Source organism: Dromiciops gliroides, chromosome 2 (genome assembly GCF_019393635.1).
Source record: "Dromiciops gliroides isolate mDroGli1 chromosome 2, mDroGli1.pri, whole genome shotgun sequence".
In the NCBI taxonomy this organism is placed as follows: Eukaryota; Metazoa; Chordata; class Mammalia; order Microbiotheria; family Microbiotheriidae; genus Dromiciops; species Dromiciops gliroides.
In genome coordinates this window covers 96,468,663-96,481,940 of record NC_057862.1, presented here as the reverse complement: position 1 = coordinate 96,481,940, position 13,278 = coordinate 96,468,663, and the positions used below count along the sequence as shown (strand labels likewise).

The window sequence follows — 13,278 nt, the reverse complement described above, 5'->3', positions numbered from 1 at the left end:
TTTTCAACTTCTTTCTGTGTATTGTCCCGACCATCAATTAGATTGTCAATTCTTTGTGAATAGAGACTGTTTCATTTTTATATTTTTATCCCAGTGCTTAGCACTGTGAATGGCACATAGTAGGCACTTAATAAATGCCTATTAAATGGACATGTTATAAGTCCTGGGGAGAAATGCTCAGCTCACAGTGCTTCCTCAGCAATCACCACAAGACTTGGAAGGAGGAGCACGGTAATGAGTTCAGCAGAGACTATATCCCATGGAGAGCAGGTCGTTTGTGAGTAGTTCAGTGACAGTACTGGATAATATTGGTGTCCCTATAGCATCAGAAGCATGAGTTGATCCTTTGGGTGTATCTCCCATTTATGTATCCTTCATGTGTAATTCCTATGTTCATGTACTCTTCCACAAATGGTGATCTGTATCCTAGGATTATGCGAAGAATGCTCTGTTGCAGCTTTTCTTACTACAATTTCATTAAACTTCACTAATTATTTTCTCTGGTCGACTAAAGATAAAGCAAAGACATCTGTCAAGGATCATGAAGTAGAGTTTTAAGTGAATTCCAATTGACAGAATTCCTTTGATCTAGTTTAACTCTTCTGGGGACATTACATGTCGACAGCTGTGCCCCATGTTCAACAATCAAAATAAAACACTGCTTTGTCAAGATTAATCTGATAGAAAATTATAAGACACATTAATTATATCTGTAAGCATAGGGACAATATGATGGTATAGTGGAAAGAAAACTGGACTTTGAGTCTAGATCTATGTTTAAATAAGAACTTTTTTCCCTCCAGAACTAGGTGTTTAAGTCAGTAGAATACCAGGCCTGAAGTGAGAGAGACCTGAATTCAAATTTGGCATTAGACACTTACTAGCTGTGTAATCCTAGGCAAGTTATTAATCTTTGTTTTTCTTACTTCCCTCATCTATAAAATGGGGTTGATGATAGCACTTACTTTGCAATGTCGTTTTGAGGATCAAATGGGATAATTTTTGTAAAGTGCTTAGCACAGTTCCTGGCACGTTGTAGGCACTTAATAAATGTATACTGACTGATAATAAATGTAAAAGTGTTTAGAACAGTTCTTAGCACATAGTAAACACTACATAATTGTTAGCTGGCATTATTAATAAGTTATTTTTTTATTGAGGCAGATAATATCTGGAAGGGAGACAGGTACAGGGAATTTTTGTATAGACAACTATCTCTGGACTTGGATTCAGGAAGACCCGAGTTCAAACCCAGCCTCAAATAGTTACTACTGATTGTGTGACCCTTGGGAAGTCACTTAGACTTTGTTTGCCTCAGTTTCCTTATCTATAAAATGGGAATAATAATAGCACCTTCCTCCAGGATTGTTGTGAAGATCACATGAGATAATAATTAGTACAGCTTAGTACAGTGACTGGCACACAGTACACATAAATGTTATTTTTGTTGTTGTTACTTATTATTACTTGATTTCATTGATATCTTCTGTTTGCACATCTTCACTTATGAATATATCCTTCCTCCCCCTCTACTCAGTACAGGCTCTGATATTTTATACTGATATGACTATTGGAAAACCATTTAAACTCTTTAAATTTCAATTCTTATCTTTATAATATAAGGGTTATATTTTTCACTTAACTTTAAAGTACTATTTGAAAGCACGAGCTTTCTTTATCACCTTTCTTTCCTTGTCATCACTTTTATCACCACAGATCACCCTTGCCTACCTTTTCTAGATAGTTCTCCATTATCCAGAAATATTCTTCATCCTCCTTCTTTTTCCTCTATAAAAATTCTAATTTACTCAGTGACTGTTTTAACCCACTATAGCAGAGAGAACTTGTGAAGGAATGAATAACTGACAATAGCTAAATTTGTTGTCTTTCAGGGCTATTTCGATATTAAAGGAGCTTATTATTTCAAAGCAATGAATAACAGATGATGGAATTTTAGGCAGAGGACAAACCAGTGGTGGAAGACATCTTGATTGTGTTGGGGAGGAGTTATAGAATTATGGATTTGGAGAAGTTTCAAGAGATAATATAATTCTTATGTATAGATGTGTTCATGTCTCTCCTCTATTCATAAATTTTTAATGATTTCCTATCATTTAATGAACATTATTCAAATTTCTTTTTCTGGTCATAATGATCCTTTCCCAACCTACCTTGCAAGGCTTACCTCAGTTTACTCCTCTCTTTATACTCTTTGCTGTATGCACATGACTACTTTCTGCTTTTTGACCATATACCATACTTTTCTATCTCTGTGCCTTTGTTAAATCTAGTTCTTATTTCTGAAATATTCTCCTACCCACATGTTGCCTATCAAATTTTTCCCTATCCTTTTAAAACTACCTCAAATGCCACTTTCTTCATAAAACTTTCCTTCTCTGATCCCCTGCTATGTAACAGCCTCCTCCTTCGAACCTTATATAGCAATTTATTGTCAATTCCAGGGCAATTCTTAAGGAATACTGTACATTATAATTATGTGTGACAGTATCTTTTCACTAGATTGAAAACCTCATGAGATTAAAGACTTTGTCTTTTATCAACTTTTTATCTTCCATAGTACATAACATAGTGCTCTGCCACCAGCAGGTGTTTAACACATTTTTTTTTTTGTCAAATGAATGAATGGATGGAATGTCTGTCTGTTTGACTGTCAGTGTGCTGAATGAATAAGCCAAACTTCTCGTTATATATGTATAACTACATATCTATATCTATATCTATATATCTACATATATATACACACACGCACACACACATACATATATATATACATGCACACACACATATACATATATACATATATATTTAATTTTTATTTATAATTTTCCCCAAGTTACATGTAAGAAAATTAACAACCACATTTTTCCACATTTATTTTTTAAAACTTTGTGTTTTAAATTTTCTTCCTCCCTCCCTCCTCAACCCTCCCTATTAAGTCAAGCAATTCAATATAAGTCATACATGTGCAGTTATGCAAAACATCTTCACATTAGGTTGTGAAAGAAAACAGAAAAAATAACTTTAGAAAGAAGAACTAGGGGCAGCCATGTGGTACAGTGGATAGAGCACTGGCCCTGGAGTCAGGAGGACCTGAGTTCAAATCTGACCTCAGACACTTAACACTTACTAGCTGGGTGACCCTGGGCAAGCCACTTAACCCCAATTGCCTTACAAAGAAAAAAGAAAGAAAGGAAGAAAGAAAGAAAGGAAGGAAGAAAGAAAGAAAGAAAGAAAGAAAGAAAGGAAGGAAGGAAGGAAGGAAGGAAGGAAGGAAGGAAGGAAGGAAGGAAGGAAGGAAGGAAGGAAGGAAGAAAGAAAGGAAAGAAAGAGGAACTAATAAAATATACTTCAATATGTATTCAGATACCATCAGTTCTTCCTCTGTTGATGGTTTGCATTTTTCATATGTCCTTCTGATAGCATCCTGCTCATCATTTCATTCACAATTACTACTGCTAACTGTGTTACCCTCCATCCCATTCCCTCCCCTTGATATTTACTCTATTTTCTATCTTCTTTCATCCTATCCCTCCTAAAAAGTGTTTTGCTTTTTACTGCCCCCTCCCCCAATCTGCCCTCTCTTCCTTTGCCTCTTCCCACCCTTCCCATCCTCTTACCCTCCCACTTTCCCTCAGGGCAAAATATATTACTATACCCACTTGAGTGTGTATGTTATTCCCTCCTTGAGTCAATTCTGATGCTTTTCATTATATTTTGAGGAGAAAATTTGGGGCCAAGAATTGGTGAAGTAATTTATACAAGACTTCACATCAGGACTAGAATAAAATCTTTCTGTTCAATGTCCTTTCTACCTAACCATCCTGCCTATACTTTATGATCTTGCCTCCTGGCCAGAGAATAATGTAGTATTCTATGGAATAAATACTTGGTTAAGAATCGTAGCTAAAGGGCAGCTAGGTGGTACAGTGGATAAAGTACTGGCCCTGGGTTCAGGAATACCTGAGTTCAAATGCGGCATCAGACACTTGACACTTACTAGCTGAGTGACCCTGGGCAAATCACTTACTCCCTTTTGCCACAGAAAAAAACAAAAACAAAAAAACAAAAAGAATCATAGCTAACATCCACATAGTTTTCAATGAATATTCACTAACAAAATGCAAAATGTATACTTTACCACAAGATAATTTAATTATAAATTATTTTCTTGGGAGGAAAAAAATACAAGGTTGTTTTTTTTTAATTTGCTTTAAGATATTACATACTGGGATAGATTCTGCAGACAGCATTACTTTTTCTTCATATTTTTTTCTAAAGAATATTCCCTAGTTGCTAACCTTTTAAGAGAAATAGAAATTTAAGAATCCCCAAACAGCTTTTAATAACACTTTATAGAAATATGCATTCCAGTGTTGAGGCTCATAATCAGTTAACCTTAAATTGCTATAAAATAGCAACAATATTATCTCTATTTGCATTCAGCTTGCTGGATTGCCACCAGAGGATATTTCTTTGTCACCAAAAACATTTGCTAAAATATAACATTTTGCTTTCTAATGTTAATTTTATGGAATGTTGTGGGGTTTTTCACCCCCTAAGTGAGGCTACCTAATCAATGATATGCTTTCATATTTTGAATCCTTTCAATAATAACCATTTCAAAAAGGTTAAAAATATTTAAATATTTTCCTCTCCACCTCAAAGCTTTCCTCAACAGCACTGTGTTCATCCCCCTCCCAGGTGTTCATTTATTTCCTTTGATTTCTATATGGTAGATTATTATGAAGTATGTTGAATACTTCAGATTTGGCAACACTGCTATCTCATAACTTCAGAAACCACTGGAAACTCACCCTGTAAAAGATCTGAACCCAGAGAAACAATAAAAAGCACTGTACAATTTTAATAAAATGTATCCCAGAAGAAGACAATGAGAGTTCATTTTCTTTTTCACAATAGTCCTTAAATCCCAGTTAAAATTTTAAAGAGCCTTCAAAAAATATTGGTGAAAGAAATATAGACTTTTAAATTAAAATAATAAATACAAGAGAGGACTGGGAATCCATCAGGAGCCAGGCCTCTGTTCAGTCATGTACGACTCATCATCATGAACCCATTTGGATTGTATATTTTGGCAAAGATACTGGCATGATTTGCCATTTCCTTTTCCAGCTCATTTTACAGATGAGAAAACTGAGGCAAACAAAATTAAGTGCCTTACCCAGAATTACACAGCCAGTGTCTGAAGCTAGAATTGAACTCATGAAGGTGAGTCTTCCTGACTCCAGTCCTGGAGCTGTATCTACTGTACCACATAGACCCAGAATTTACTTTGAACAAAGACTAGGTATGGACTTCCATACCTTACAATGTGAAAAGCTTGAGGATGCCAACATTTGTGAATATGAATAGCAGTGGAAGGCAGAGGAATAAAAGAGTAAGGAGGAAATCAGAAACAAATGAAAAAGTAACAAATAAAAGCAAAAAGCTAAAAGACCATAAAGCCAAAAGAGAAAATCTAAGTAAAAACTTAGCTAATAAACACACAAACCAATAAAAATGTTCATTATATCAATGGAAAAGAGCTTAAAAAAGAGGCCAGAACAAAAATAATACATATCAAAAAGAGAATTCTAAGATTCTCATCAATCAGAAAATCAGCAAAATCTCCAGAATGGTAAAAAAAAAATATATTTACCATGAAGACAATATGAGTAAAATAGGTTAGAAATCAGAGTTCTCAATGCAGACCACATAAATATATATATATATATATATATATATATACACACACACATACATATACACACATATGTGTTTATGTATGTGTATGTTTTATATGTGTATTCATATATAGACACGCATATAGCATATATAGTATATGTGTATACACACATGAACATGTAATACAACACACATACAATAGTATATATACATGCATACACAATGCATAATGCATATACATATATACATATATACACATACATATACTTATACACACACACACACACACACACACACATATATATATATATTCTTCAGCCTTCTCACATTGAGGTTTATGGAGGTCAACCTCAAGTCCTTATTCAAACTAGATTGTGGGTATGGATCACTGGCCTCTGCTAGATATCCAGTCTTCTGTTGTGTGTATCATTTTATTTTGAAAGTCTATATTTCTTCCACTAACATTTTTTGTAAGCTTATTTAAATATCAACTTAGATTTAGGTTATGCATGCTTGAGCAAATAAATGTATACATACATACATACCTGAATATGTACAGCAGGGTACCAAACTTGAAAGACTGAAGACATCATGGATAGTGTCTCCAAAGAACTAGAGGGAGGGAAGGGGAAAGGAAGAGAGGGGGAGGGGAGGGGGGAAAGAGAGAGAAGGGGAGGAAAAGGTAGAAGAAAGAGGGATGGAGGGAAGTAGGGAGAGAGAGAGGGAATGAATTACTCATTTAGAAAATAAAAATACAGAAGTAGAAAACTGTTAGAAGAGATGAAAAAGGAAACAACTTGAAAAACAACATAAATTTTATGCAATGTAAGCCCCCCCTACTAATTTTAAAACAAAATGATCAGAAATTGATATCCCAGAAGAATGTAACAAATAAGGTCTGCTTATTATACTGCAAGAAATTCTACAAGAAAACAAAAAAGAGTGGCATAATGGCTGAGAAAACAAAACCTCAAAATATATAATAAAAATGTCATGGGGAAAATGGGGTAAGGGGTAAGGGGTAGGGGTTTGGGGGTACTTAGGAATTCCTCTTTAAAGAATTATACCCTCTTGCACACAAAAGCAATTAGAATAAGATGGTAGTTTATTTTGGGGCAAAGGAAGGGAGGAGAAGGGAAACCATGAAAGAAATCCTTGGACTTCTCATGAGGAGAAAGGCACAGCAGGAGACTGGCAGATACTTTTATAGATGACTGATGCGGGTGACCATCTGACTGTGGAAAGTTCCTTTAGTGAGGGAGGACCATCCTCCACTGGTTGTGGCTGGAGGAATTGGGTGAGGGGTGGCTGCAGATCTCTGAAGCCATCTCCTCAGGACACAAAGGAAGCAGACCCACTTAATCTTATAGCCCCAGGGTTGAGGGAGACTAGAATAAAGGGTGGAGGTCCCTAAACTAGCTCAATCCAATCTGGTTCCATTTATCCCTCTAGGCATGTCTGTCCTTTGGTTTAGTTTCTCAAGGAGAAGGTTCTTTGATGTGCCCCAGAGAGCTTCTGGGGTACTGTGGGCCCATAACATAAAGAAACATTTCTGAAAATAAAGAAGCATACAGAATAAAAGTAGAAGACTGGGATAAAATTGATTGTACATAAATTGATGCCCCAAAAGGAGATTTCAATCATCATATCAGACAAAGCAAAGATGAAAATTTAATGTCAAGCAAGATAAATGGTAATCCTATAACACTAAAAGAAAATGTAGACAATAAGACAATCAATACTAAACTTTATGCACCAAATGATAGTATATTTAGCTAACATTTACATAATACTTAATGATTTGCAAAATACTTTACATCTGTTTTCTGAGTTGATCTTCACATAACAACTCTGTGATCTAGGTACTATTATTACCTTCATGGGTACATGAGGTAATTAAAGCTGGGAGAGGTTAAGTAACTTATCCAGGTCAAACAGCTATTAAGTATCTGAGGCATTTACCCAACTCCTCAAGTCCAGTGCTCTGTCTTCTTTTCTATTGTTATGGGCCCAGAGCACCCCAGAAGTTCTCTGGGGCATGTCCAAGAACCATCTCCTTGAGAAACTAATCCAAAGGACAGATACACCTAAAGAGATAAGTGTAACTGGATCCCAGCTGACCCCCACCCTTCATTCCAGTCTACCTCACCCCTGGGGAGATAAGATTAGGTGTGGCTGCTGCCTTTGTGGCCTGAGGAGGAGAGATGGCTTGAGATCTGCACCTCACCCAACTCCTCCAGGGACCACCAGTGGAGGAGGTTCCTCCCTCACTAAGGGAACTTTCCACAGTCAGATGGTCACCCCCATCAGTCTTCTGTAAAAGTACCTGCCAGTCTCCTGATCAAGGAGATTGGTATCTCAGAGCCATGCTCTGTGCCATGCCTTTTCCCCACGAGAAGAAGTCCAAGGATTTCTCTCTTGGTTTCCTTTCCCCAGCCCCTAAATAAACTACTATCTTATTCTAATTGCTTTTGGGTGCAAGAGGGTGTAATTCTTTAAAGAGGAATTCCTAAGGACCCCAAATCCCTAACCCCTTTCCCAAACCCCCTATCCCTATCTTGAACCCCCTACCCTTTTTCCCCCATGTCACTATTATGTAAGCTTACATATGTTACTTTATAGGTAAACTCTATCAAGCTTTTAAAGAGTGACATCTAATCTACAGCAATTATTTTCAGAATTTGAGAAACAAAATATTTTATCAAGTTTCTTTGATGAAATAAAAGAGACTCTAATACCTAAACAAGGGGAAAACAAAATAGACAAAAAGAACTATAGGTTCAAATTACAAATGAATAACAAGGCAAAGAATTTTAAATAAAACCATAGCAAAACTATTACAAAAGTGCATTCTAAAATTATTCACTGTGATACACTTGGAGCTTCACAAGGCTTAAAAGAATCATTTATAATTAGGAAGACAATTAACAAAATGAATCTTATTAAAAACCAAGACAACTGAAACAACAACCTAGAATAAATGATGATGAAGTGTCTGGTGCATAGTAGACACTTAATAAATGTTTTTTGATTAATCCATTGACTTATTCTAAAACCCCCAAACATATATGTGCTATGGGGGAAATGGGGTATAGGGTTAGGGGTTCTTAGGAATTCCTCTTTAAGGAATTACACCCTCTTGCACACAAAAGCAGTTAGAATAAGATGGTAGTTTATTTAGGGGCAAGGGAAGGGAAGGGGGGAGGGAAGGGAAACCATGAAAGAAATCCTTGGACTTCTCATGGGGAGATAGGTATGGAACAAAGCACGTGGCTCTGAGGTACCAATCTCCTTGAGCAAGAGACGGGCAGGTACTTTTATAGAGGACTGAGGCGGGGAGGGGTGACCATTTGACTGTGGAAAGTTCCTTTAGTGAGGGAGGACTATCCCCCACTGGTGGTGGATAGAGGAGTTGGGTGAGGGGTGGCTACTGATCTCTCAAGCCATCTCTCCCTTCAGGACACAAATGCCACGGCCACACCTGATTTTATATCCCCAGGGGTAAGGGAGATCAAAATTAAGGGTGGAGGTCAGCAACCTAGCTCAGTCTGACCTGGTTCCCCTTGTCTCTCTAGGCATATCTGTCCTCTGGTTTAGTTTTTCAAGGAGAAGATTCCTTGATGTACCCCAGAGAACTTCTGGGGTACTCTAGGCCCCATGACATATGCAAAACCAAAAGATAGCCTCAATTTCAGTGAGGAAAACATAGAAATTTTTCTGATAACTTACGGAATAAATCAAGAATGGTTCTACACCCTCCCCCATTTGTCATTATTTGGCATAATTCTAGAAATTCTAGTACTTGTAACATTACAAGAAAGAAATAAGGCATAGACATGTGTTTTCACAAGCTCCAAACCTTCCAAATCATTTGCACAATTTCTTTTCCCTTACTCAGATCAAGCCCTTCCCCTTTTTCCCCCAATTTTTCTTGAACAACTTTTCTCAACAATTTCTAGCCCCCTTTCTCCTCTGTTTACTGCTTCCTTTTTAAAGCCTAAATCTCAGTGAGTGCCTCAAACCTGTACCAATAGACATTCACTCAAAATAATAAGTTCCAAACTTTTTCAAAGTTTTCAAAATAGTGTCAAACTTTTCCAAACTTTAAAAATCAAAAAGGTGGATTTGTCTTGATAAAATTGTATTGGTTTTTCCTAAGGGGAAAGCCCTGCCCCTACAAACACATAAACTCAAAACAAAACTTCCATCCTTTTCAGATGGATCAAGTTACTTCTGACCACACCCTCCCTCTAAGCTCTTTTGACAATGTCACACTCCTACTCACAAGCATTTAATAGCTCTAATTGCCCAAAAGAAAGTCTTTAAATTTTCATTCCAGACTATTCTCCCTCACATTTCCCACACTCCAGCCAAATTGTCCCATGTTTTCTCACTTTCGCACCTTTTCCCCCATTACCTGTGATGTCCTTCTCATGTCTGTCTTTTGACATTATACCTGTCCTTCCTACTCCACTTCAAATGTTACTTCCTCCAGGAAGATTTCTCAGATGCTCCTAGATAGACTTCCACTATCCCCCAAACAGTCTCAAAATACTTTGGATTGTGCTTTTACACTTATTCTATTCTTACTCGAATACTCAAATATATATATTTTCTAATCATCCCTCTTAGAAGGAACTGTTTTATTTCTTTCTATATCCCCTGGCACCCAGAACTCAGCACAGAGGACATGGTAGCTACAATAGCAATTTGATACTTTGATGAATGATTGAATGAAGGAATAAATGGATAGAATTTCAAGTGGGCCACCCAAGTCACATGTCTATGTTCCCCCCCCCCAAAAAAAGAGCTGAAATTTAGAGAAGTATAGAATATAAATGGTGAAAATGATACAATTTGGGGAGGAATTAATCTTGTTTTTCAAAGCAAGACTCCAACCTTTGTTGCTCTCTTTAGTTACATTTTTTTTTATGTAACAATAAAATAAAATAATCGAGATTGTAAAATGGTAAAAGATTTCTTTTGTGGTCTATGTTTACCCCAATCGCAATGTGGCTTTCGAGCAGGGAGGTCAACTATCAATATGATTTTTTCGTTTTGCCAACTGCAAGAAAAGTGCAGAGAACAAAGAAAACCCCTCTTCATTGCCTTCATAGACCTGACCAAAGCGTTTGATATGGTTAACAGAGAAGGTCTTTTCGAAATTCTCTTGAGAATTGGTTGCCCTCCTAAACTCCATAGCTTCATTTGCTCCTTTCATTGCAACATGCAGGGTGTTGTACAGTTTGAAGGCAACACCTCTGAAGCATTCAGCATAAACAGTGGAGTCAAGCAAGTGCTTGCTCGGAATTTTCTTCTCCATGCTGTTCTGTCATGCTTTTGGTTTGTCAACTGATGGCATCTATCTGCATTCCTGGTTGGACGGAGGCCTGTTCAACATTTCTTGTCTGAGATCCAAAACCAGCGTGAGAGGTAGCACCCGTAGAGGCCTGCTTTTCGCCGATGATACTGCACTTGACTGCCACTCAGAGCATGAATTGAAGACCTTGATGGATCGCTTCTCCCAAGCTTGCACGGACTTTGGCCTAACCATAAATCTTAAAAAGACGAAAGTCATATGTCAGAGTTCTATGTTGCCTTCATTGATACACATCGGTAGCTACCAATTGGATGTCGTAAGCCAATTCTCGTATCTTGGCTCTATTGTCAGTGACAATTTGTCACTTGATTCTGAGATCAATCAGAGGATTGGGAAAGCAACCATGGCTAAGCTTGCCAAGTGTGTCTGGGCAAACAGTAAACTGACAAGACGAAATAAATTTGCTGTCTATAGAGCATGCGTCCTGAGTACCTTACTGTATGGCAGCAAAACATGGACTACATATACTAGACAAGAGAAGAAGCTTAACAGCTTCCACATGCACTGCCTTTGGCGCATCCTTGGCATATCTTGGTCGGATAGAATCACCAACACAGAAGTGCTCCAACGTGCGCAACTTCTGAGCATCGACACACTACTGAAACAAAGACGGCTGTGCTGCCTCAGTCATGTGTACCGCATGCAAGACAGGCGCATTCCTAAAGACCTACTCTGTGGCGAGTTAGTCTCAGGCCAAAGACCTGCTGGACACCCCCAGCTTCACTATAGAGATGTATGCAAATGAGACTTGAGGGCTCTGGGAATAGACACCCACAGCTGGGAGGAGATGGCCAAGGACCACGCCCAATGGAGTTCAGTACTCAGGAGCAGCTTGCGCACAGCTGAGATGGGCCTTCAAGCTCAGGAGGAAGAAAAACAAATGAGACGCAGGAACCAACGGGCAACAGAGAGCACGGTTTTCTGATGTCCTCGCTGGGGCAGGAGCTGAGACACCCGTATCAGACTGCACAGCCACACTGTGGCCTGTGGCTCTTCAAGGCATTGATCCATGGACCTCCGCAACTGGTGGAAGCCTACTACCTTTTGTGGTCATTATATTTAAGTAAAAACTGAATGGAAAATTATTTGGTTTTTCCCACTGAGGAAGCCTTAAATTATAAATCTCTTGGGTCTTCATGAAAAATAAAAAGCAGAGGTGATTCTCTTTTTCTGCCAGTAGATTAGCCCGAAATTTCATTTTCTTTTGTTTTGTTTTTTTTAATCTGCTGGTTTAAAGGCCTTATGCATATTTGGCCTGAAGATAATTTTCCAGCTTCAGCAGACACAAAAACAATATTTTGGTGTTATTTAAGACTTGTGTATTTATCCTTATTGTGTTGAATAATTTTCAAGGTAAGGAGGTTGTTTTTAAAAAATCTGTGATTCCTTTTCTTTATTAAACTCAATATTGTAATTATATTTTTGCTCATAAATTGTACTTTGTTTTTCTTTTTCTCCAGTTGTTTCTTATCTCTCTTACTGGTAGCTGCTGTTGTCTGGAAGATCAAGCAAACTTGTTGGGCTTCTCGACGGAGAGAGGTATCCAAACCATATCTATTATAAGTGGTTGTGTACATGTTTCACGTAGTGAATTTAGAGATGGAAGCACTTATATGATATTAGTGTTATTATTTTAAATTCATGGACTAATTTGCATAATTTTATGTGTTTGGGTAGAGCACACTAATGAAATATTGGTTTTATACCATCTAACAGACTTTAAGCTAGAGTCAATTTGAGTCAGTATCTAAGAGTTGATTAGCTAGAAGTTGGTGGATAAAATAGAATCTACTGATAACATTGATTCTGGTGTTTTCCTATCATTTATTTTCCTTTTGTGTTGCATGAATTTATAAATAACAATATTGGAAGCAAACAATAAATGCTGGTATTGATATACGTAAACAATTGTCTCCAAGTTAACCTCAAATCTCAAAGCATTTGTCTCAGTTAATATGATATTTAAAAATCTGCTATAATTTTGGTAATACATTTAAAGTCATATATAGTTTCAGTGATGATCACCTATATGTAAGTTTGGGGAGAGATTATTTTCTTATAATTCATTCAAAGTATAATAATTATTTTCTTAGAAATAGAATCTTCTCAACTTATCTGTCCTGATTACCTAGAATGTTTTACATTTAAAAAATAGTTTTATGTGGCCAAAGGACTATAAAACCAAGCATGCT

At 37.1% G+C, this 13,278-nt stretch overlaps 1 protein-coding gene across 2 annotated transcripts in view; it reads left to right on the top strand.

Moving 5' to 3' along the window:
* Positions 1–13,278, top strand: part of ATRNL1 (attractin like 1) — a 1,132,449-nt gene that overhangs the window by 597,960 nt on the left and 521,211 nt on the right. For both annotated transcript variants that reach the window (XM_043982337.1, XM_043982338.1), the window contains exon 26: positions 12,547–12,625. In XM_043982337.1, the coding sequence (XP_043838272.1) occupies positions 12,547–12,625 (79 nt within the window). The remainder of the gene's footprint in view (positions 1–12,546; positions 12,626–13,278) is intronic.